Source organism: Peromyscus leucopus, chromosome 4 (assembly GCF_004664715.2).
Source record: "Peromyscus leucopus breed LL Stock chromosome 4, UCI_PerLeu_2.1, whole genome shotgun sequence".
Classification (NCBI taxonomy): Eukaryota; Metazoa; Chordata; class Mammalia; order Rodentia; family Cricetidae; genus Peromyscus; species Peromyscus leucopus.
The window spans coordinates 34,237,159-34,263,010 of NC_051066.1; the positions used below are offsets into that span (position 1 = coordinate 34,237,159).

Consider the following 25,852-nt stretch of genomic DNA (forward strand, 5'->3'; position numbering starts at 1 on the left):
GGACCCCTATTTGTATCTTAAATTATTTCTTCACTGGGGACGTTCTGGCTTAAAAGATAACTAGATAATTGAATATGAGGAATGACACCCGGAAAGCCAATAGATTGTTCACAGAACGTGAAATTAAACCTTCAAGTGACTTTCTTAAATTGTCAGGAAAATCCGTGTCTTCGTTGGACCCCCTGTACACATATTAGCGGCCCATAGACTTACAGCTGGTACTTCTAGGGGATAGGATTCCCCAAGCCCTCTAGAGATAAAGTACAGGCTGGTACAAGAAAGAAGTACCAGAAGGCCAGATCTGTGCCGTGGGTGTGGCTTGATGCTATAACTCTGGACCATGTGTACCTCTGTATCAGAATCAGGACCAGCAATTCAATAAACACACACACACACACACACACACACACACACACACACACACACACACACGCGCGCGCGCGCGCCTCCTAAGCGCCCTCTGACCTATTTCAGAAAGCCAAAAGTCTGATCGAGGAAGGGCAGGACGCCCAGAAAGGCGGAAGCCAGAGAACACCAGGCAATGGAACCCCCGGTCTGTTCTTGCTTAATTAAGGCCATCTCTCCAAAGAGCCAGAGCGTTTTGGGCAGTCTCTCAATGTGGGACTAGACCGCGAAGATTTTAAAATAGACCTTTTCTCAGACCTGAAATACTGGCCATGACATTGGAACAATGACCATGTATTTTCCATTGCTGAAATGACACTCCATAAATGAAACTCAAGGGTCACTGAGGAGTGGAGGTGAATAATAGGAAGTCCTCCTTATAAAGTTAGACCTCCTCCTGAAGAAGTTCCCTATACTTTGTTTTAACAATGTAGAGCGTCTGTGGGTCTTCCTCTACTTTATTCCTAGAAAGAAAACCTAAGATGCAAATGTTCTAGGCAACAAGAACCTTTGAAGACACGGAAGAGGAAGAGAGTATAGGCCAATGTGAGCTCAGAGTTGAAATATTGCTGTGACGCAGAAATCATAATCGAGGCGAATTAGGAATCGTAACCCAGCGCAGAAGATGCAGTCTGGAGAGCTGGAGAACATGGTTCCCCTTTCTCTCTTAATTCTCCAGAGGCTCACTATCCCGACGCCCCCATTGGCCTCCCCCCATTGGCCTCCGATGATGCTTGAGGCTTCCTTAAGGGAGAATCAGCCGTAGGGTTGTTTCTTGGGATCAACTCTCAGGGATTCTGCGGTGGAATGTAATTGTCTCGGGACTCCGAAGACACCTGGGAGAAGAGCGCTGAGGCGAGCTCATTCTGTCTGCTTAAGAGTTTGTAGCTTTGACTCAAAATAAGATGGGAAAATCAAATGAAATATCTGATCTGATCATATATACTAGGAAACTGGACGTTTCCTTGTTGTTTGATATCCTATGTAATGATCTTCCTTTACCCCTCGGGCGCTCGGAGAGAAACCCACCAAGTAAAAATAGTTTTAAACTATCACAGGGGACTTTCCTTGTCTCAAAATGCCAGCCACAAAACAATTGTTTGGGTTTTTTTTTGGGGGGGGGGCTGACAGCTCTGGCATCAGTACACTGTTATGACAACCCATTTTTAAAACAATAACTTTTTGTAAATTTTGTAAATTAACTTTTTTGTAAATTTCGGTGACCTAGAGGCCATCTGTAATTAGCCAGGGTCAGCTAATGTGATCATCTTGTGGCTCTTTTCCTAGGGCACAACTAGACTATCATCTGCCCACGGATAGACCGCTGAGAGCCAGCTCAACCCAACACAGTTCCCTTCCTTCCATGGAAAGTTGGTGTAGGGTGAAATGTTAGAGCCCCATCTTACTTAAATCAAATCGGAGGCCTGACAAGGTTTTTTTTTTAAATCTGGAATACTTAAAAGGTGGAATCGTCATTCTAAAAGTGCAGATTACACCTCACCACCACCCACCAAGGCAGGGGAATAATGTAAGAAATGTTTCTACAGAGCTCAACCGGGAAGGCTGACTCAGGACTCTGAGGGCCAGAGACCCTGAGCTCTACCTCCCACACTCATACCAGCATGCACAGGAATTGAAAAGGCAAAGATAAAAAGCACAAGACTTTCCAAATCGGTGTGGCCTTTCTGAGTCCCAAGCACTAACTTCCTGAAGGCTGTCCACAAGATCCTGAACCTTAGAAAAGTTTAGGAACTTCTTGATCTCCTAAGCTTGCCTTTTGAAATCTGTACTCACTCAAAACTTACAAGAGTAAAGATATTCTAAATTCATTCTGATAAATGTAGGTCACCAGACTGGAAAAGTCCAGCTAAGGAAAAATATTGCACCGAATTCTCTAGATAATTAGTTCAATTACACCCTTCCTTTTGCCACATTGGATGCAGGCTGTCACTCTGGAAGTCAGATGTCATGTAAGTGACCTACCCCAAATCAATCTCCACTTTTGCCTCTCTCTTTCTTATATGTGTTGTTCGGTCATCGTTTTTTTTCCTGACCCAGAAATAAGACAAAGTTCTGTTCATTTCCGTGGTTTATTGTTGTAAACATTAAAGTTGTCTTTCTCAAAGAAAGAACTTATCAGGAAAAAAAAATCAGCGTCTCTAATTGTCGTACACCATAGAAAAAAGGCAGTGACTCATCTCATATGCCGTACTAGAAATATACAAAGAAAAATACTACAGAATATGGCAATATTAAAATTCTTACTCAAACATAAAATAATATATTAACTGACAATTTTAGACGTAAAAAAAAAACAAAAAAAAATTCAAAGTGCTCAGTAATTTCCAGGGAGTTATGTATATTATAAGCACTCTGGAAACAGTCAAAAGCTGCTGCATGCAAGTTCTGTTTAGCTTTAGACAACAAAATAATCAAGATATAAACTTTCTTTTATCAACATCAACGGTACATACAACACTTACAAACAAGGAATGTTGGACGGTGTTACAAACACTATGTGTCCCTTTTGTCAGGATTTTCCAATGTGTTGATACTTGTGCCCACCTATTATACAATTGAGAAAATGTTTAAGCTCAGATAACTACCAATCTTTATAAAATCTAACAGACTACATAGTGTCTGAAATACTATTTATATAATATAGACATTACTGAAATAGCAAGTGCCTATAACATCTTCAACCTAGAATCACATGCTTGTCCCTTTTTATGTAGTTATTTTCTTTTTTTTTTTTTTGCAAACACACTTACTTTTTAGAATTTGTAATATTTATTCATAAATAGGCACAAAATAATTTAAAAAGCCAAACTGCATTGGATAAATTTACAAGCCTCTGCCTTCCTCAACTCATGCCACCCACGCAACATTTAGTTTTACTATATATTACAGCTTTCTTTACAGCAGAAAACTTTGAAGTCTTGTTAAAGGGCAAAATATGTGGGTCCCCTTAAGGGGTGTGTGTGTGTGTGTGTGTGTGTGTGTGTGTGTGTGTGTTATGTTTGTCTTAACTGTAACAAGCAAGCATGACCAAACATTTCCCATGGTACATTAGCAATCTTTCTTCTGAACAATAAACTGATTTTTGAACTGATAATAAAAAGTTTATACCACTGTACTGTGTGTTGTCCGTTTTCTAAATCCAGGATGCCCCGGAGCCAAAATGCCCTTTCAGGTTCTGCCTGCAGGTTAGGAAATAGTTTTTGTTTGTTTGATTGTTTGTTTGTTTGTTTGTTTACTTTAGGAATGGGGTTAGGGGTCTACAGAAGGGAGAGGACATGAACTGAACACCTTAGCCAGCTCTCTGCCCATGACCAGCCCCCTCTGGATAGTTTTTCTTTCCAGGTCTTTTGAAGTGCATGGGAGAAGATCTTAGAAAGGTAAGGTATCCAGGAAAAGTTTGTCAATTATTGCTGGTGGCGGTACCAAGTCTTCCAATTTCAGGTAGAAAATGCGCTGGAGCCCCTGTGTGCAAAGGGTGCGGAGTTCTGGGAGCTTCCCCAACAGTTTGGACAGATAGTTGGGTCGGTTCAAGCCCCCATTATTGAAAGTCACGTGGTCTTTAAGACAATTTACAATTTTGTTTTGCAGCTCCTCCACTCTCTTAGGTTCCTTGAGCCCGTGTCTCTCTGCAGAAAATGCAATCAGAACAAAAGAAGAATGCATAGGGAGTTAGTCCGCTGGCAGAATGAGAGAGAATCTGTGACTAGGGAAAGCCATGACCAGGTCCCACCAGAGGAAGTCCTGAAGGGGAAGCGCCCTGCACCAGCAGTACTGACCTGTGACCATAGCCAGGGCAGCAATGCAGGAGAAGGCAGAAATGTCGATGTTCATATTCTGCAAGTTGGAGGAGAATTCAACAATGGAATCAATCCATTCCCCAAAGCCACGCACGCATTGCAACCTGTGCAAGACCACCCCATTGCAAAAGATGAGTTTACCCTCCACTGGGTTGGACCTGCAATTAATACCAAAGAGAGAGGGGAAAAAAGAGAGAGAGAGAAGCTAAACAACTAATTACTTGAAGAGCAATAAATGAGGGATTTAAGAGGCACCTAATTACCGAAGAGTTAATAAAATGTAGACCAGTGGACCTTGCAAGGGTTTAATTTCATAACAATCAAGAACTCCTCTATCCCACCTCCACTCCATTCACCCAAGGCTTCTGGGCTCACTCCTTCCCTTCCCCACCTCTTTAAAAATCTTACCCCTCCCCCTCACCCCCACCCCTTTTTTTCTCCTTTTCCTTTACTTCCTCATTCCTTTCCAGGCCTCCCTCATTACCTGTACGCTAATCGCAGAACAAATAATTCTAAGAAAGCTGATTCAAAAAGCAGGTCTTGATCAGCTTTGGGCAGGTCAGCAAAGCCAGGGATCTTCTCTGCCCAACCTCTGATGATCTCCATGGAGCCAGTCAGGAGATCGTAGAATTGCTGTATATGTTGGGTGTCATCTCCACTCATCTGATAGTCAGGGTTTGCCTGGAACTGGAATTTCATTTTAAAAAGCACTTAATGAGGTTCTCTAAAATATATAACCCGTGAAATTGCTAACCCCGTTTCTAGTAGGGGAGCCAGGTTTTTATAACAATTAAACCTCTCTCTGACCAGTAAGGAAATTAGATGTTCCGGGGCAATTAATTCAATTAGGGACGGTGCTATGAGGTCGCTGCTTTAAATATGTAAATTACCATTTCCATACAGACTAAATACAGTGCCATCCAGCCCTGGGAAACGTTCAGTCTTATCTCCACAAAACAATTGACACGGTAGTATTCATGCTAATCCCAGAGTGGGTCTTGAGCGGAGGCGCCCTTTGCAAAGCTTAATAATATTGCAGTCGTTGCTACTAGGTTTGCCCACACTCCCTCCAACCGAAGGAAGCCTGCACATTTTCACCACTGGAGTAAAAGAGGAATTGCACCGCTTGATCCCTGACCCCGAGACAACACCCTCCCCCAGTTATTATTCCTTCCATCCTCTTCTCATTTCCTGGCCCCAAGCAAGTCTGATTCTTCATGGGGGGGGGGCGGGAAAGGGGGAGGCGGCATCCCAGAAACTTCGCATGAAGTAGATCTGGGAAGGAAGGTGAGGCGTAGTCTCAATCTGGGTTTTGCCTTTCAGACCTCAGGTGGCGGGGATGATCCGCAGGCAATAGAGGTTCACAAAGATTCAACCACTCTGGCCTGTGCTCAGGTCTACACTACAGCTACATCACCTCTCTGTCTTCCTGGAGCCCTGCCCAGAGCTGTGAAGCATATATTCTGGTTTGTCTCCCTTACCCTGGAGTCTGGGGGCTTAAGCTGATTATAGGGAGAGGGTCCTGCCCATTTGTTCGTTTGTTCACATGATAACCCCCACTAGCTTCTTACCCTGGAATAGTCCAGGCTGGTCATAGCCGGGTTGGAGTCGACATGGGCTCTGACGAGGGCACTGATCAGACTCACCGGAGGTGAGGGGGGAGAGGGATCCTGTGGGCTCTTCGGCTTCGAGGGTAAACGACCTCTCCGGCCTTTTAAACTGTCGGTGCGAACCACTGTAAAGGAATAGCCCGGTTAACATTGTTCCCTTGAGCCCAGACTCAGCTGCCTCACAGGGTTCTCCCCGGAAGCGGCAGTGGACGCCAGACCTGGTGGCCCAGGGCTCCTCTTGCTCATAAAGACTTTACTAATGAGAAGCATTAAAGAAAGGGGGGGGGGTATTTTATACCTTCCTCCAATTGGGTCGAAGACCAAGAGGGCCCGGTGCCTTTCTTTAGAGAAGGCTGGGCCGTTAGGCAGTGGGATCCCGGAGTGTGTGTGGGGAGGGAGCAGGGTCCACAAGCAGCTGGTGGTCTTTCAAGAGCACAGAACGAGAGGTCAGCAGCTTGCCTCAACCTACCTTCTTTTACCATCCCAACAGCCAGGCACTTCTGAAATCGACAGTATTGACAACGATTTCGGCGGCGCTTGTCCACTGGGCAGTTTTTATTTGCTAAACACACGTATTTCGCATTTTTTTGCACCGTGCGCTGCAGAGGGAAAGAATGTAGGCCAAAAATTATTATTTTTTTAATTCAAAGACCAGTTAAACCGGAGACTTTTTTTTTTAATGGCTTGGGTCTGCGTCCCTTCCCTACAAACACAAACACTACTCCTTTAAAAAATTTTTCCTTCTTGTTCTTTTCTTCCTATTTCCTTTCCTTTTCCTCCCCCAGGGCATTTACCAGAAGAAAATTGATAGCGTTAACATTTGAGCTAACCTTGCCGCTCCTCGCTGTGTTTTATATGCCAGGAGAAGGAGCAGGAGACGCTCAGTAAATACAAATCCGTGGGCATTCATATTATTTACATTCCTTGGAGACCTTCTCTATTTAAAATGATAAGATTATTCAATCAGGATGGCGAAATAAAGAGATCACTTAATTTGACCATAGGGAATTCTGTTCCACTTGGTTAGCTCAGACACGGTTCTCTGTCCTAACCAATTTCAATCTGAACAAGGAAGACAGAGCCTAACACATGCAAATAACCCTCTTCCAACTCTAGCTCCAGCAATTTCGGGCGGGAGCCCGCCGGGGCGGCAGGTTGCTGTGGGGCGAGGAGGAGGGGGGCGCTGAAGCCCTTACTCTCCCGGTCTTGCTCATTTCTTTCCTTAGACACCCCGAAGGCCCTTCTGCAGCCCGTGGGTAGTTTCAGGGACCTAGGGCTGGGCCGCCTACCAGAAGGCTAGGGTACACTCCTGGGTCTCAGGTACAAGGTCGTTGCTACCTGCCACCTCCGCCCAGTCTTGCTCACCTTAAAGAAACCTTTGCAGCCCTCACAAGTGCGAACACCGTAGTGCTGGCAGGCCGCGTTGTCGCCGCACACCGCGCACAGACCCTCGTTGGAGGGAGAGCCCCGGGACGGCGGAGAGGGCACCTGTGAGTCAAGCAACTGAGACGCGTGGCCGATCTGCAGGCCCGGGAAGCCCATGGATGCCGGCTTGCGAATGGGATTGGGCACGGCGAAGGTCTGCCCATCCACTACGTGGTGGCTGCCCGCGGGCTCCGGGTTCATGGGGACGTGCAGAGGCCCGTCGAAGCGCATCTGGCAGCTAGACACAGGAGTGCCCGGGGGCGACTGCTTAAAGGAGAAGAGCGAAAGGCGGGAGACAGGTGTCTTCCTCTGCTCGATCATGTGCGTCGTGGCCACGTAGTTCTGGTGGAAGTTGTGAAGAGATCCCGGGTCGTCCCACATAGGGCTGTGCTGCACCTGGAAGCCCGGGGTGCTGGGTGTCGGGGGCGAGGAGGGCTTGTAGTAAACCGACCCGGAGTGTGGCATCATCTCCTCGGACTGAGGGGGCAGGTGGTTGTGCGGCTGGTAGTTGTGCATCTGAATGTCTTCTACCTTAATGGAGGACTGCTGTCCGGACAGGGGCATTTGGTACAAGCAAGGTGGCTTGACGTCGTAGCCTGTGCTGTAGTTGTCCATAAAGGTACTGAAGCTGGGGAGAGAAGTGGTGGCAGTGATTTCAGTGTTGGTGAGGTCCATGCTAAACTTGACAAACTCTGGAGTTAAGAAATCGGAGCTGTATTCTCCCGAAGAGTGGTAACTGTAGCTCTGAGAAGCGGGGCTGGCTCCTTGAGGCGAGGACCCATACTGCGCCTGAACACAAGGCATGGCTGGAAATGAAACAGGGTGATATACACTCAGCCTGGTCAACTGAACACTTTCTTCCGGGCTCAGGTACACCTGGAGCTACACCGGCAGCCCGCGGCGTCAGAGAGAGGGTAGGGGTGCGAGGGGAAGGGCCAAAGAGGTCGGAGCAGCAGTAAAGAAAGGAAAGGGCTGATGATCCCCAAACGACCCAGAGCTGGAAAGCTGCTGAGGGTCTACACTCCCGGATATTTCCAAATGCTCCCCCCCGCTCCACCCCCTTCCCACAGCCAATATGATGAGCCTCTACGTTGAAGCTCAGGGTCGACAGGATTTCTAGAACCCATGGTCTAGAAATGAAGTTGAATTGCACAATGAGAAACTTGTTCTCCGTGACCATAAGGCACAGGGCGGGCCGAAGAAAATCCTGTTGCCCTGTGTTTCTGGATATGGGGGAACTCGGGAAAGGTAATGAAAGGAAAAAGTTCACTAACCTTCAGCCGAGTTATTGGAGTTTTCGAGGAAATTAAAGGTGGACAGTGTCGTAATTCAACGAAGGACAAAGTTTCCAAGATTTTTTAAAAAAGCAATTGGGAATCCAGCCCGTCAGATCTCCCTGAAATACAGACACAGGAAGTTTGAGGATGTTTTCCCACCGAGATTTGGCTGGGCAGAGGCAGTCTCACAGGCAGGCCCTTCCGTGCCTCCTTGGGAATGAGTGTGAAGACTTTAACAAACTGTAGCTTAAATTAGGGATGTGCAAAGACGTGGCTAAACACTCCCAGTGTAAATCCCTGCAGAGAAAGCGTCCTGGAGGGAAGTGATCCCATGAGCCTACTTGATACTTAACAATATAATGAATTGGCCCCTTTGCTATAGATTGGAAGGGTCATTTTCATTCTACTTTATTTCAACCCTGACTGAGAAGACTGAGCTAGAGAGAAAGCATGGCGGCGTGGAAGCCTTCTCTTAGGTATTTTTCTTGTAGCCAAATGGACTTTCCTCTTAGAAAGGAAAAGAAAGTTAGTAGACCTCAAGAATATACAGTGGAAAAAAAAAAAACAATAGCGACCCCACGCTTAGAAAATGTTAGCAAGGCCTGGACAACCAAGAAGCCAGTTTGGACGCAAGTGTACAGCATTTGTAATTGCTTTTGACCCAACACTGGGGGTTAGGGTACAAGTGGATTTCTGTTCCTCCAGAGAACTGGATTTTCAACACCTTTAATGGCCCAGAGGTGATGAGAGAGACCTCTACTTTACCAGAAGTATCTTGGGTCAACTGCAGAGGGAAGGAGATATTACGTATATAATATTGGCACCAAAGTTAGAAGCACAGCAAGCTAAACACCTTCTCCACAATGTTTTCCACAGGCTGCCTACTTGCTGGGACAAGGCATTCTTGTGTCCTAGCAATTTTCAGACGTTCCCACTTGGCAAGGCATTCTAGAGCATAGACAGACTTGTTAATAAAGATAAAGAAACCCAACACCCGCTCCTTCTGCTCCCTCTCTCCCTTCTTCCATGATCTTGCTTCAAGGAGTGGAGAAGGTTAGCCAGAAAAAAAAAAAATAGAAAAAGGACTCTTGATTCCCCCCCCCCCCTCCATCCGCCGCCGCCCTTGGAAATATGTCTGTGCTGGATATTAACCCCTGGCAGTGTCACGGTTTTATAACTGCACTCTTTACCTCACGCACACACGCTGGCACACTACCCAAGGACAGCATTTATCAAAACCAGAAATTTCAGGCAACTTAGCAACAGGACACTCTACGACACCACCCTTACACGACGATACCCGGGAAACATCCGCACGCGGGCGAGCTGAGCGACACTGTTCCCAAGCAACGCATAAACTTTCTCTCCCGGACTGTTTCCCACATGTTCATGAGATCTGGAGTCTCCAACAAGCCACAATCCATTTCACACCAAGAGCAAACTTTGCGCACATCTCCGCAGGCAAGTCCGCATCTCCTAAAACTGTGGGAGTCCCCCTTCCACATCCACCAATGAGAAGCCTGGAAGGCTCTGCCGGCAGCCAACTCCCCCCCTAACGCTCCAGCCCAAGTTCCAGCAAAGGCTCGGCTGAGCCGCGCGCGCCCACTCGCCATCTCCCCCCCACACACCCCCCGCAGCCCCTTCGCGCTCCGCGTCTCTGGCGCCCACTTGCAGAGAACCTGTTCCCGGTACTCGGAGACCCGGAGGACGCGAGACCACCGGCGGCACCGCCGCACCTACTCACTTCTCTGCTCTCTTCATTCATTCAACTCCGCCGAAGTGCAGTTCCTTTCGGGAGCCGGGGCTCGGGGTCCGGGGGAAGCGCTGCGGGATCCGGGCGCGGGGGAGCCACACGCCGCCAGCCCGGCGGGAGAAGAGGCAGGCAGCCGGCGGGGCAGGCGAGAGGGACGCGGAGCTGTGCAGAGCCGCGGGGCGGACTGGCCCTGGCCGCCAATGTGCCTTTGTTTATGTGGCTCGGGCTGCCGCTGCCAACATGCACCTAAAGTCTGCGCGCGTCAGCGCGCGTCAGCGGCCCGTGGTCCAATCGCCGCGCTGCCGCGCTCCCCGGACTCCTGGCCCGCGCTCGCTTTGGTATATTTCCGACCTGACGTCACGACTGAGGCTGATTTTAAGGTGGGAACGGTTCTCCGTTCACCTTGGTAGCCCACTTGGGTGGTTTTTTTCTTCCTTTTTTTTTTTTTTTTTCTTTCCGAAAGAAGTGTGACTTCTGCAACCCAGGTCCTGAAACCTGCGGTGATGCTACGCTTCACCTGCCCCCAGGCCCTGAGTCCTCACACATGGGGAGGGTGCAACAAAAGCTTGAACGGAAAAGAACGCTGGCGTGGGCCAGGTAGCTGGCACCTGGGCTGCACGGGCAGAGGTGTGCCTTGTTGCTCCCCAACATCACGCTCCACACAGTCCTTAGCGGAAGTGCAGACAGATGTCCCGTGACTCGTAGCTCTCCAAGGGCTTGGGCGTTAGATGGGATTTCGCTAGTCCGTGCATCCCCTTCTTCCTTTTTCTATATCAGTCTTCCACCCTCCTTCTAGAGATAAGAAGATAGGGCCCATTTTTCTTGCCCCGTCTTTCCTGCAACTAAAAAGCTATTAATGCTTAAAGGGGTGTGGAGGAAGAGAAGTTAGACATTGAGGCAGGCCTTCGAGGACCCCACGAGTAGGAGTGAACTGGTGCCTGCTTTTCTTTTGCAGACAATGCATCAAAGAGTCGGCAACAGGTGCGCCTCATCAGGAAGGTGATCTGATCCATCCCTTCGGTCAACTCTTAACAGCGTTGACATTTCGCTGTGCCCACCAAGCCCGTCCTGTCCCTTCTCACAGGTTTCTGAAACACAAGGGCTGTCGTACCCGCAACCAAGAAAAAAGCATGGTGGGAAAAGCGGCAAAGGGAGTGGAACCCGAGGCGGTGGTGGGCCGTGTGCGGCGTCGGGAGGTGGGGGTGGGGGGGACGGAGAGTGTGTGCCCATTGCCTCAGCCCAGGGTCCCCGTGGACTGTGCGAGCGTGTCCTACCACCATGGTCCTCAGAGTCGCCTCCCGCTGTGCTCTGCAAGACAATCCGCCCGCCAAGCGTGTGGATCTTTCTAGCAAAGGAATCGCCCCTCCTCCGGAGGGCTAGCCCTTTCTCCCAGTACCCCAGCGAAACTGGGCGGCTGACTTCCTAGGGTTTCTCCTGAGACCAGGAAGGGGCTGGGGCCGAGGGAGGACGACTTTGGAGGGTCCCCTTCTCCGCCCAGGACAGCGCTCCTCCTCCCCTCCTTTCCAGCGTTGGCTCGCTCCCAAGCTGCCAGGGAAGGGGGGCTGTGCGATGTGCAACTCGGCCCCCTCTCGGTGATCCTAGCACCGGTGGAGAGCACCGCGGAACTCTCGGGGTTGTGGGGTTGCTCATTCCTAGCCTGCACCTCCGCCTTTGCCGGCTCCGTGCGGAGCGAGCCTGCGGCTGCAGAGGCGTTGCCATAGGGTGCCCTGCGGCTGCCCAGACAAGCCGCGGGCTCCACTGTGCATCAGCCTCGGGGAAACCTACGTGACCACCTTAAGTTTCCCCCAGATGTTGCGGCTGCTTCTCCAGCTGCTGCTGCTACGGCTCAGCAGTGCCCTAGTGGGCGCGAGAAAAATAAAATAAAATAAAATAAAACCAGGAAGTGGGGGGAGGGTGCAAGAGGGGGCAGGGTGAAGAACAGCTTATTAGTGTGAGCTCGGCAGCGTCAGCGCCCCGTGGGCAGAAGCGATTCCACGCGAACGAAAGGGAAAAAGTGAGAGTTTGGAGAGCAATGGAGAAGGAAGGGGGTGGGGGTGGCGGTGACGCAGGGGCGCAGGCATTGACGCACCGGCCAGGCTGGGCCCAAAATAGCAGCAACTCCAGCTCACAGGCGCCCTCCCGGGTTCCCTTCCCCTTCCGCGAGGGAGCAGGGTGCGGTCAGGGGGAGCTTTCCTTGATCCACGCGGTGGGCCAGGTTCCCGGCAGCTATTTTCAGACAGTCGGAAACCCAAGCTTAGCTACCCTGGGGTGGAAGTTATTATTTTTTAATACAGTTCCAGGAGAACGAGTACCAAGAGAAGTTTAAGATCGTAACCACAGCCCTCCCTACACAAATGCGGCTAAGTAGATATGTTGCCCTCTGAACACTCCTCTCCCTCAGTCATTGAAAACACTCAGTTTGGGTTGAGTTGAGTCTCAGGACATTTTGAAAAATGCCCTCCCAGAGAGAGGAAAGGGGGCCCGGAGTTTTTATATTGAGCACCACGGAACAAGCACAGTAATGTTTTATTCTTTAACAACTTGCGGTTCATGGTTCTCTAATAAGAGCCTTTGCTCCAAGTCGTGATATACCCCAAATCAAAAGGCAGTGGTCATAGCAACTTAATACAATAATAAGTGAGAATAGATTCATGATAACATGTATATGAGAGAAAGTGAAGACATCCGTGTGTGAGTTTTCCCTCTCTTCAAATTCATCTTCAGCTTCTTGGGATGTTACTACTACTTAGAAAAGACTCAAACTCGCTTATACTAATTCTTGGCTGAGACTATTCTGGAGTTGGAGTTTGGAGCAGGGCTCGCACATGCTCCAGGTGGTAAGGATCCAGTGCACAGATTGGGAAGTACACAAGGGCCATGCTCAAAACCTCAGGCGGCTGTTTTTCCCACTTGATTCTGAAGGGATAAAACTGCAGGAGTAAAGACAAGGTCTGCAATTGACTGATCTTGTCAGTAGGGGGCCTGACTCCACAATGTTCCAGAAACACTCTCACACAAGCACATGCATGCGTGCTCACACCACACATACACACATACACACACAATTAGCTATTTACTACTTAGGCTAACTAAGCCCCAGGAGAAATTTCTGCAGGCCCAAATGTTCATACTGTTTGGAATTCATAAACAATGACAACTCTTGTTTTTTTCTATTTTGTCCAAAACGGAAACAGTTCAACACATGGAATTTGGTTCACAATGGATTTTCTTTATTTCCTCTTGCCCATGTTTAACTCACTGTTAGGTCACAGAGGAAAAAAACCAAAATGGCAATAAAATCTCCCATTTTATCTCAAAGCAGTTCAAATTGGCATATAGTTTGGAAAAATGAAAGCATGTTTTAAAATCCTATGATTACATGTTTAAATAAATTATAGTTTAGGAGAGAATTCCTGTGGGTATATTTGCTAGTACATAAGAGAATGCTTTTGTGCATAGAGGTTTAATTACACATATAATGGAATCAAAATGTAGAATTGAACAACCTTTCAGAAAATGTTAAAACGATGCTTTAGGCTAAAAGGAACTGAAATTCTGCATTTATATGGTTGCAACCCTTCTGCATTCTTACACATAAATATTTCAAATAAAGTATTTTATAACTCAATTAAAATGACAATTTTTTTTTCTGGATCCAGAGTCTGATATAACTTTAAATTATTGCCATGTTTAAATGTGTAAACTTTCCCCACAATAAAGGTCTATTTTCTTAATAATTTAAAATAATGGAAGCAAAAAATTGGTGCTATCCATAGTAGCTCCCCCTTGTATAAATTATAAGTTATTGTTATTAATAAATATAATGATGTGACCTCAAAAAGCACTGATGAAAGTGTTATATTACTGTTTATGATACTAACACATACTAAGCAGAATATATTTGCCTGTGTGTAGAAAAATACTTTCATTGAAAATCAGTATAAATGCACATAAACTCACATCTAAACCTAAGTATTTTATTTTATGCATGGCTAAGCAGATTATACTTAATAAAACTGAGCTTTTGGTATAATTTAGAGAGCAAACATAAATGTAATCCCATAGGATTTTCTATTCTAATGCATGGGGAAGAGGCCTCTGGGGACTGATTTCAGTGTTCTCCCCAAATGAATTCAGAGACCTCACAATGCAGCTACAATGAAACAGACATACCTGTTAGGCTGTCAGAGTTGAGGCAAATCATGAGATTTCTTTAAAATATGGTCGGTATGGAAACTTATAGGCATTAAAATGGGATGTATTTTACATGATGTTGGAACAGACTTTAGCTCACAGCCTTTGTTGTTATTCAGTAGGCAGTCTTACAGCGGTGACAGAAGAAAGAAAATTTCACTTTAAAACGTCTGTTGCTCAAAAAAAAAAATTAGTGCTGGAGATGTTTTATTGTTTTGCTTTTGCTGTTTCATTTGCATTTACGGGTTATTAATCAGTCAAACTGCACCTTTCCTGCAGGACACTTAGAGGAGGAGTCAGTGGCTTCTTTGATATTCACATTCTGGATAGACGCAGCGTGTATTCAGTTTTACTCAGCCTGGTTTTCACCGAAGACCAATGATTTTTAAAATGTCTTACTTTAATTCAGAACTCAATTCTAGAAAATGTGTAAAGATGCACAGAAATAAACAGCATTTTTTTCTAGAAGCTTCTACTTATAAATTAAAATCATAAAACTGAACATATGGTAAAACCTCATGCCACTCAAAAACTACTTTACATAATAAAAATCTTTGGTTATTTTTTTCTTAATACTTGGCTTGCAGTGTTCTTCTAATACTTGCTTTTATATTAATGACTTAATATTTTCTTATGAAAAAATTCTCTTCTACTAGAAAGAAGGATTATTTTGTTTTAGAATTTATTTGCTTATTTCAGTAAGCATGGAAGACATTAAAATGTACAATGGCCTAAACACATTTAAAGATCCTGAGGATAAAGTTAGATACTAATATAAAAGACACCTAAAATTCTAACAAGAGCCAATGACATTAGTTATTCTAACAGTTCTAGACAACATTTCTTTAAACAGATAAATATATACACTTTGCAAAAGTTATATGTAAATCACAGGTGGCATTTTCTAGTTTTTGTTCTACATTTAGTGATAAAATAACCACATTTTACTTTTTCCCTCAAGCTAATTGGTAGAGAAACTCTTAATTTAATGAAAAAGAAAATAAGGTATTGATAAATTCAGACAAAGACATATATGCCCTTTTCCTTAACGTAATTCTCAATTATCAAGCTTACAATTTGAACACTACAAAAGTAACTTATCGCAAGGACCCTTATACTGATAAGTAATAAATCTAATTACCATATCCTTTGAATAGATGTAATATAAATTTCATTGCTCACTTAAAAGTTCTAAAGTTAACAGCATAAACTTGAAGTTGAGTAATTAAGTAATCCTTATATAGACACTTATTAAAGTATTTATACATATTATCTTAAATCTACATCTATCATTTTGCCAATTAAAATTAGGACTTTAATTGCAATTAAGTAATTTAATTGCCAATTGAACAGCAAAATTGCTAAGTGACTAATTTTAATGCCTATTTTAATTACCAATCATGACTGGGGAGGGAGCTAATCAAGTTACATCAAGCAGTACCAGAGTAATGATGTGGGGGAAAAAAAGAGAACAAACATTCAAGGCTACATGCCTTAAAAAAAGAAACATAAATTAAAGAAATGCAAACACAATCTTATAAATGTACAAAAATACTGTATTTCAATATCTGAATACAGAACATGAAAGAGAACAAGATTAATTAAAGAGCTCCTGTCAATCTTCAGTCAAAGTAAGGGCAACCCAAGTCAGTTTTTTTTATGTGGTATTTGTATGGCACTCATGCCAACCCATATAAAAACAAAGCAGCATATCGATGGGAATAAGAGCGTGCCCCTGCTTGGCTGGGGTAATAGTACAGACAGACACTTTATTATTATTTTTTTCTTAGTGAAATGCTCATAAAAGAGAGAAACAAGTTTCTAATGCAACAACATGAGTTTTGAATTTGAAAAGCAAATTTAAGTGCAATGGGTCCACACTCTTTCCTGGTGACTCACACCCCCACTTAGCTGAAGGAAGTTTTATTAGAAGCCTAATGCCTGTTCATAACTCGTTCCACGACACCTTGAGAAAACCATCAACCGTATACATAAAGATAACAAATGTATTTGTGAGTAAAAAGAAAAGCAGCTAGGATCATATCACAATTAAAGTCACTTAGTATGGGGAATATACCTAGTTGTAAGTCCTTTTTTGTCGTTGTTGTTCAGTTGGAATAAACATACCAGCACGAGATAAAGGCCTATGTCTACAGGAAACAGAAACACAGAAATACCTTCTTGGCCAACACAAGCATGTTTTCAATTCTTTTTTTCTGTCTAAACAAATTCTCATATTAACAACATGGAAGGGCAGCACTGAAAAAAGCAATTGAAAAAATATGAAGTGATTTCCTAGTGGACAATAGCAATTCTAATACTTTCTGGTCCTGGTGTTCTCCTTGGCAGCTAGCCACATTATTTAGAGTAACAGTGCACATCTAGCAAATGTTCATTTAAAAGGAAATGATGCTGTAAGGTACACATCTTAGGTTTGTTGCCATGTAAGTATACAAAAAAACACTGTAGTATCTGCAAGGTGCCTGCAATTATTCATGAAATAGACACATAATGATACAACTGGAGAGAGCAAACAGTGCTGCTGGAGATCTTGCTTGAACTCTGAAATGAAGCCCAGCAGGCCTTTTGGCCTGGATTGGAAGGAGGGACACTTTAATAATCACAGGCCTTGACAAACGGTTGCAGTACCTACCCATGACAATAACAGCTTTATAAGGCAGGTTCAGTGTGACCGATTAAAGGACACAGTCACTGTCAACTCACAGGTCACGAAGATGGAGTCATTATTGACAAGCTCACTACTGACCTGAGTGTAAACTCCTAAGAGCAGTGGTGCTGCAGAGCACACTAAAACCTCAGCGATTAAAAGATTACACAAAACAGCCCCAGCAAAGAAACTTGCCATAAGCTAGCCACATCCTAATTTGTTCTGCATAAGCTTTTTTTGCTATGTAGCTATGCAAAAGATGTTAGGTATAATAATCAGAATGTCCGGACTAATTCAAGCACTAGTTGACAAACCATCAGCCATTACAAGATGTGTGTGTGGGTGTGTGGGTGTGTGGGTGGGTCATCTTGTCCTTTCAAAATGACCCTAAAAGGACATGATGTATAAACTTTCAAAATGTTACACTTTCTGAAAAAGTATAAAATAAAAAGTAAATACATTTTTAGACCACTCATGTCTATTCATGTATTTTGCTAGTCTATCAGCTCACATGAACTTTTTTTACATATTGTTGAATGCAAAAAACCCCTAAATATTAAGTACCTAGCTTTAAGATACCCTTTCATATAAAAGTAAACATGAAATTTAAATTTGAATGACACTTTAATTTGTGCCCTTAGGTCATTGCTTATCTTCCACTGTGATCTGCATTTGTGAATTAAAAATATGGACTGTGGTAAAAACACAACCACGCGTATAATCCAAGCTTAAAGGAAGGTACAATATTTTATTAGTCAACAGGAGATTTAAAGATCTAATATGAAATATTACTAAGTCATTCCAGTAGGACCTAAGCGATGACTTCAGTATGTAGATTCTGACATCTTGGAAGAAAAAAGTCATTATTATCTCCACAATCATGGCTTGGATTACGACACAGAGAGAGGTAATGGGGTGCAGGAACTGGTTTGCAGAAAAAGTTCTACGTGGGTTTCTTACAGTTCATTCTTTCTTAGAAGTGTTTTTCTGAAGAGTTGAAGTAGGGTTTTGTTTGTTTTAGGTGGAGAATTTCAAATAAGTGCCTAGATTTAGGAGTTACACTGAAACCATATTTCCTCGGAGCCCTTTGATTTTCTGGCTTTAAAGTGTGATGCTCTTGAAGAATGCTAACTGTAACTAACTCCGGAAGTTGTATTTTCCCCTTCTCCACGCCTCACCTATTAGGGAGAGTGTCAATTTCCAATACCAGTTTGGTTAAACTTTATCAGTTTTGCATGTCTAGAGGTGGAAGAGGGTGGAGGGAGGAGGGAATGCAGAAACAGATTTCACAGCCAGAATGATGTGACCGGGCCCCTCAAACTACCAATGGTTGATATAGAATTTGAAATGTAGCTCTGTAACTCAATTTATACTACAGCAATTGGGCGATGCTATCTTCCTGTTGTTATAACGCATCAGGTCAAGGGATATAAATTGTACCAGGTAATTCATTTTGCTGTTCAGAGAGTCATTAGGTTCCTCCCAGAATATATATGATTGATATCCCTGGAGGTGAAAGGCTAAAGGAACCATATGGCAACATGTTGCATTCCGTATGCTATCTGCCCATCCGTGCTTAAGCTGCCATTAGCAACATCTGTACCTTACAGAAATCCAGCTGCGCCAAGGAAGGCTGACAGAATTGTTCTTGGGGGGGGAATCTAGCTTAGCGCCATTAACTTGAGACTTAAGAGTCTATCTACTAGGACGAATGGAAGCTTTCACAATTAGATGAGACGACACAAATGCTTTATTAAAGTTTAATTTTGAACTCCCAATTAGCGAAAGTGCATTACAAATCGATTGCAATTTCCTAGAAGGCACAGCAAGTTCTCAGCCAGCCTGCCTGCCTGCCTGCCACGTGCGAGGGGGCTGCAGAGCAGCCGGAAGGGCAGGGCTCAGGGTTGGCCTCCGCGGCCCACAAGTCCCTAAAAGTCCTTGCCAGCGCGACAGTGGGCTTGGGAGGGCCAGGATGGGAACCAGCTGGTGGGGGTCCCGGGCATCGGTAAGGAGGGGAGACGAGGGGAAGGAGTGGCCGGGGAGGGGCTAAGGAGGCGGGCGACATGGTGCCCGTGTCCTCCTCTCGGGAGGAGCCTGTTGGGGCTGGTCACACCGAAGTTTCTCTCCCGCTCTGACGCTCCACACCCACCTCGGATTCCTGCACCGGCGCGGGACAGCGCGGGGGGACAGGAGTCCGGGTAGGGCTGCCACCGGCCCTCCCCGAGCCCCCAGCCCGGTCCAGGAAACGTTACCTGCCCGGCGCTCCCGGCCCCGGGTCGCCGCGTCCCCGGGCGCAGAGTGGTCGCGCAGCCGGCTTCCAGCTCGTCGTGCAGTCCGGGCGCGCGGCGAGGAGCGCGGACCGCCGAGCGGGGAGTCCCGGGGCCGAGGGAGGCCCGCCGGCCACCCGCGCCGGGGAGCGCGGAGGCGAGCGGGGGCGGGGCCGGAGAGCGGCCCGCCGCGGCCAGGGGAGGCGCGCGCTCCGGCCCATTGTCGCCGCCCCGCGCGCACCCCGCGCCCTCGGCCCCGCGGCCAAGCGCGTCAGCGGCCCCCGTCAGCCGGGCCGGGCTCCGTGACGCGCGCAGCCAGCGCTATAAATAACCCGCCGCCCACCCCGGGCGCCCCGCCAGTGACGCCGGACCGGCGGGGAGGAGCGGCCGGGGAAACAATGACCCGCCGCAGCCCGCCTCCAAGCGGCTAGCCCGGCCCCCTCCGCGCTCCCCGCCTGGCCGAGGGGGGCCGTCCCACCCGCCGGCGACCGCGCGCCAACCTGGACACCCCGGGCTCAACTCCGCGCCAAGTTCCTCCCAAGTTGCTGGGAAAAACATCTCGACGCTTCCTCCGCCCCGACTCCCCCTCCACTACAGGTCCCGTGTGGGTTGGGGATAGTACGTGGTCAATAAAAGACCAAAATAAAGAACTTGACTTCTTAAATGGCTGTGAAGGGAAGGCCAACCAAGGTACAGCTAAGCGATTGTACCCAGGGCCAGGAAGAAGCAGCCAGGCCTGCTTCCCAGGACTCACCATCTCAGCCACGGTGTCCTTTGCATCCTTGTGGCCTTCCTTGATGGCGCGGCCTGTTGTGATCTTCCAAGTCTGTCTTATGGCAGTTGGGAGTCCGTCCGGTCAAGGCTGACATTTAAAGAGGCTTCTCTATAGGTAAATGTTTATGCAGAGACTTCCAGTGCCATCTTCATCTTCAGGCATCTCTGTCACAACACTCCCTGACGCATGTCTTATTCATTAAGGTTCCCATATACAAATGAAGATCAGCTAGTCTGCTGGGATTATCAATTACCAGTCGATTGAGACTGTATTCTTTATTGTTACATTAATATTGTGTGCTTGTATGTGTGCACAAATACATGCCATGGCCCCGGTGTGGAGGTCAGAAGGTAACTTCCTGGTGTCCTGCTCTTCCACCATGGTGATCCCACGCATCCAATCCTTGTGATCAGCCTTTGCTGGCTGAGCCATTTCTCTGGCCTCTAAGACAATGTTTCTTCTGAACCAAATGCCTCAGACTATGAACTCTGCTTTCTGGGGTGCTGATACATAGAAATTTTGCAGATCTAAGCAGGACAGTGAAGTGATGAGGCTGGACAAGGGCCAAAGAAATAGTACTTAGTCCAAAATCAAGGAAAAGTGGTGCAGTGGCCCATCACTGCTGGAAGGTGGAAGATCAGGAAATTTGAGTATTATGTCTTCATTGTACTTTTCTGAACCATTTTTTATCTGTATGTTTTTCCAAAAAGAATATATTAGCACTGCTTGAACAAAGGAATGGAGTGTTGATATTATTTAAGAGGAGACAACGGTGGCCACTGTTGTTTGATTTGCTTGCTAGTAGACGTGTTTATTGACTAATGATGTCTCAGGCCCTTTCTATCACCACTCTCATGAGAGAAATGATCTGATTTTGCATTATAGAGCACAACTAGGACCATTTCCTCCTGGTGGACTTTGTCCCCATCTCTGACTCTTTCCACCTGCAAGATAAATTCTCCAGCAAGTGGCTTAACACCCCAGCCGTGTTCTCATTGACCTTCATAGACAGTCAGAAAGAATGCATCTTATTCTCCTGTCTTCAGGTTGGCGAAAAAAAAACCTAAGAAAACATAAAAGGAGAAGAAACAAGTCTGGAGCCAAAACATTTGCTTCACACAGACACCACCAAAGTGTGATCACAACTAAAAGTTAACCAATATTTCTTCCAGTTAAGCACATCTGCCTCTCTTTCCTATCAAACGTCTCCTCTCTCCCTTCACTCTGCTTTAAGGTTCTGCTGCTGCTCATAAGAAGTATTTTTCTTTTGCCACCATTTTCCTGAAACAACCAGCTACCCCTGTAGTTTTAAGTAAACTATTTTTACTTCCTATCACTTTTAGCGTGATCTTTTCTAATAGTTATCTTTGTCCTTACACTTCTTTTCTTTTAATATGTACATTTATTGATTGAATTGTCTTCTGTGTTCAAGGAGGGAGTGTGGCTGAGTTACCTTCTTGTGAAGTGTAACTCCGCCATGTGGCTTTTGGGAATCCAAGTCTAGTCCTCAGGCTTGACAGCAAGTGCCTTTACCCTCTGAGTCATCTCACTGGCTCTGCCCTTACATTTCTAACTGGATGAAAACTAGCACAGCCTGACTAAATATTAAATAGGCCCAAATTTGTTGAAGGCTTCATCTCTGATGCACCTGTGTTCAGAGATGGTGTCTTTTGGATATGAGTGGATCATGAGGGCACTGATGTGACTGATGGTTCATAATGTGATGGGCTACTCCGAGGTGATGGAAACAGGAGGTAGGACCTTGTTGAAAGGAGTAGGTCCTTGGGTGCCTGCCTCGGGGAACTATAACGTACATGAAACTGTTATTGGAGGAACTGTGCACACACATTACTCTGCACACTTGCCTCATCATGTATTTAATCCTGACCCCTCTTCCACTCTTTCTTTGCTCTCTAGGTGCCATAAGACAAGCATCCTCTTCTGCCACACACACTTTCCCAGCCAGGACATTCTGTCTCCTCTCAAAGAAATGGCAGTCTCTCACCTTGGACTGCACTCTTTGAAACCCTGAGCTAAGATAAAATGTTCTTCTTCCAATATGTTTAGTTTAGGCAGTTTGTTACAGCAATGAAAGCTGACTGACACAAACCGCTTAATTCTAGAACCAGTAGAAACACCCAAATAATTTCCTGAAAATGTAAACAATGATACCGAAATCTTTGGAACAGAAGCATAGAAACATATTTTATAAATATTTGGATGTCTTTGATAGCATAAAGCTTGTCACAGTTTTCTTAACACTGTGGTTCAGAAAGTGGACATTTCCCGGTATTTCCAAAGTTTCCGCCTACTTGAGATTAAATCTTTCCACAGGTTCTTCCACAATAGCAGTGTTGAGGAATTCATAAGAGGAGTTACTGTGTACTCTTGCTCCACCGCTCAGTTAATCCTGGTCTGTATTTAGAGAGTGATGCCTGCCAGCTTGAGATTTCAAAGCAATGAGCACAAATATTTGCCCTATCCTATGCAGTACAGCTCTTGTGACTGACGTGAAGAATCACTGACATTATAGTATAAGCAAATCTTAGCAACCGCCAAATGCATAAATAGAAGGTTAGCTGGATAAGCCACGAAGACTTGGAGCATTTCAAATGAAAGAAAAAAAAAAAAAAAAGACAACCCAAGTTACAGAGCTACAAACTTTCTTCGTTTAAAAAGACAAGTCAGCCAGGGGTGGTTGCATACCCCTGCAATTCCAGCACTCGGGACCTTTTCAAAGTCACCCTGGGCCATGTGGAGAATTTGAAGTCAGCTTAAGCTACCTGGCTCAAAGAGCCAAGCCAGTCGATTGACCAATCAACAAATGGACATGCAATATTTGTAAAAATAAAGGTAACTAAATTCAGAAAAACTGCAAAACTCCTAGCATCAGTGCAAGATATGGCCAGAGATGCATAACTGACTCTTCTTATGAGAGTGATTTTAACGTTAATCCACCAAGTTTTCCTTTGACGGAAGGTACTGCAAGCAACTGTGTTAATGCTATAAGTAAATAATCAACATCAAACCATGTAAACAATATTATGAAATCCTTTGTGAGGCTGAACCAGAAACACTGGCTTTGCCGGAAGGAGGCTTTGGGAACATACACAGGCTGTTCTGGGGTCAGTAACCTCCTCGTCTCCTAACCTCCTTTCAAAAGTAATCTTTAGTGTAGAAAATGAACACGTACAAAACAAGGCGGAGGGTAGTTAAGTAAAATCAATAATCATGCCACTACGTTTACATGACCACGCTACTATTTCGATAAACACCGTTTGTCCTTTCACTTTGCTAAATACATACATTTTTATCTGAATAGACTCATAGGGTGCACAACATTGTACATTCAGCAATGTGTTGTGGACATCTACTTCCCATTCCCCCCAAAACTGGAGTGAGAGAAAAGCCTTGTTCTCCACTCTTCTGTTATGCTCCAATTAATGACCGATGACCCCCGACCTCCTCCCTTAGCAGTTTAGGGACTTCAGCTTGATTCTCATGACAAAAGGCTCCTTTCTGGCTTCCCTCTTCTGTTCCTTGTTTTACAGTCTACTGGAGTTTAGGAGTTTAGTTCCCGCACTGAATATGACAGCAGTTTGTGTTTTCCTGGTCGGAGCCCAAATCCTCACTTGCCACGGAGAAGCATTGTGGATGGCATATACAGCAAAGCCAATTGTTTCCGGAATTTTGTTTTGCTAGGAATTTCTTTTTTAAACGTGCTATTTCGATTAAGTGGCTCAATCTGAAGAGAAGCAGAAAGAAAACTCACACCCTTTTAAAAATCAATTTTCCAGGAGTGTAATTAAAAATTATAAACACAAAATATTGTGTAACTTTACTGCACATTAGTCAGAACCTGGCAAACTCGTAGCTGAGACTCAGACATAAATTTTATGCTAATGAGAAGGGTGGCATATAATACCTGTCAAGGCTTAATTTACATCACACATCTTCCACGAGGCCCACTCCATCAGCAGCTTATTTGTCAATGGTCTCTGCCTCCTCGGATCCTAAAACACAGAGAAAGAGACAGGAGTTCCGGACTGCTAATTTGAAATATCACGTCTCTCTAGGGAGGTAGTTTAAATCTATACGGTATCTGTGTTTTTCTTCTCACTGTATTTTCTGCTCTTGCTTCTTTGCTCCATCCCAACTCCTGAAAGAAAACAGGAGACCATGGTCTCAGAAGTGACTCAATCAGGTGAACAGAAAGGGTCTGTAGGGACTTCTAACCCTGCTTTATAAAGTTGTAAATTCTCAGAAGAAAGGGTTGCTTTTTTTTTTTTTTTTTAACTTTCTATTTTGAGACAGGGGCTCACTAAGTTTCCTAGCTGGTTTTGAACTCATACTGTAGCTCAGCAGGTCCTCCTTGTGGACTCCTGCCTTAGCCAGCCTCCTGAGTCGCTATGGCATAAGCCTGAGCCGGGCCCCTAGACTCCTACCCAACACTCTTTTTTTTTTTTTAATGCAAACTCCGAGCTTATAAGGTTTATTGATTGTAAATTGACACACAACTCATATTTGGGATGCACAAAACAGAATTCTATAACAAACTTACACATTTGAATAATTTTAGTAGAAGCATATAACAGGCCGACACTCTTTTTATGGCTAATGAAAATGAAATACAAGTTATACATATCCATACATATGCATCCCCCTAACACCACACCACATCACACACACCACATACACACATACATCACACACACCATAAAAACACATATCATACACAAATATCACATATACCATACACATACACCACACACATGCACACACATTATAAACACACATCATAGGCACACATCCTCTCCTGACACCACCCCCACCCCCCCCACACACACTCATGCATCCCCCAGACACCACACCACATCACATACATACACGAGTGATGCACACCATAAACACACACGTCATACACACACATGACACATCATAAACACACATCACACACATGCACACATATATCACACACACCATTAACATGCATCATAGGCACACACACTCATCTACTCCCTCTGACATCACATAGTACACAAAGAGAGACATACATATCACACACACACACACACACACACACACACACACGTCACATATTCACACATTCACACATACATTCACACACATACATATATACCTACCACCATCCAGAAGGAGCTTCAAGGGGAGCTTTCAAGCTACGCCTAGAAAATGGACCCTGGGTAAACAGAAATAGAGAATGAAACTGGCAAGGATCCGGGTTACCTAAAGGACAAACAATTCACTCAGAGCTGATACTCAAAGGACTAATTCAAGAGAGAAGAGTCCCAGAGTAGACGTGGCAAAGGAGTCCCATGATCTCATGGTGTTAGCATCCAGGTGTGTCACGGGAGACATCGTCATGAAAGTGCTACACAGACTGCATTCATTTGTACCAAAGGGAATGCTTCCCCGTTTCCCCACTGGCCAGACTGAAGCCTGGGTGGCCAAAATGACGAGTCAGAACTTGAAGGAATCATTAGAAAGCGATTACTTTCTGTCCTCTACACTTCAACACAGAAAAGCGTAAACTGACATCATATCCCAAACACAGGGACAGTTGACCTGAGTAAGAGAGAGAGAAGAAAGAACAGACAGAGTACTAAAGACCTTTTAAAGGTGGATCAAGATGTTCCTGG

General features: G+C 45.3%; 1 protein-coding gene and 1 long non-coding RNA gene across 6 annotated transcripts; both read right to left on the reverse strand.

The window, feature by feature from the left end:
* Positions 1–2,481: 2,481 nt before the first annotated feature.
* Positions 2,482–19,567, reverse strand: Nr4a2 (nuclear receptor subfamily 4 group A member 2). 5 transcript variants are annotated; one of them, XM_028874328.1, is made up of 8 exons: positions 19,403–19,567; positions 8,533–8,654; positions 7,199–8,064; positions 6,303–6,432; positions 5,795–5,958; positions 4,708–4,910; positions 4,203–4,381; positions 2,482–4,052 (listed from the first exon to the last, which is right to left on the reverse strand). In XM_028874328.1, the coding sequence occupies exons 3-8, from the start codon at positions 8,060–8,062 to the stop codon at positions 3,796–3,798; spliced, it is 1,797 nt and encodes a 598-aa protein (XP_028730161.1). In that variant the 5' UTR covers positions 8,063–8,064; positions 8,533–8,654; positions 19,403–19,567; the 3' UTR covers positions 2,482–3,795. The 5 variants fall into 5 exon arrangements, 4 of the variants coding, with proteins under 4 accessions (XP_028730161.1, XP_028729986.1, XP_028730318.1 ...); XM_028874153.2 differs by lacking the exon at positions 19,403–19,567 and adding an exon at positions 10,280–10,596; XM_028874485.2 differs by lacking the exon at positions 19,403–19,567 and adding an exon at positions 10,280–10,472 and having other exon boundaries at positions 7,199–7,886.
* A 3,637-nt stretch (positions 19,568–23,204) lies between these two features.
* LOC119087758 lies at positions 23,205–25,505 on the reverse strand. Its single transcript, XR_005091232.1, has 3 exons — positions 25,337–25,505; positions 24,118–24,205; positions 23,205–23,937 (listed from the first exon to the last, which is right to left on the reverse strand). It is a non-coding gene; the product is annotated as an uncharacterized LOC119087758 (long non-coding RNA).
* Between the last annotated feature and the right edge of the window lie 347 nt (positions 25,506–25,852).

What these genes read in the sequence shown, in the direction of transcription:
- Nr4a2 (XM_028874328.1), bottom strand. Translation starts at nt 8,062, where the DNA reads ATGCCTTGTGTTCAGGCGCAGTATGGGTCCTCGCCTCAAGGAGCCAGC. An exon ending in TGTTGGGATGGTAAAAGAAG is followed by an intron (nt 5,959 to 6,302) that starts GTAGGTTGAGGC and finishes ATTCCTTTACAG; the next exon opens with TGGTTCGCACCGACAGTTTA. An exon ending in CCAGCCTGGACTATTCCAGG is followed by an intron (nt 4,911 to 5,794) that starts GTAAGAAGCTAG and finishes ATGAAATTCCAG; the next exon opens with TTCCAGGCAAACCCTGACTA.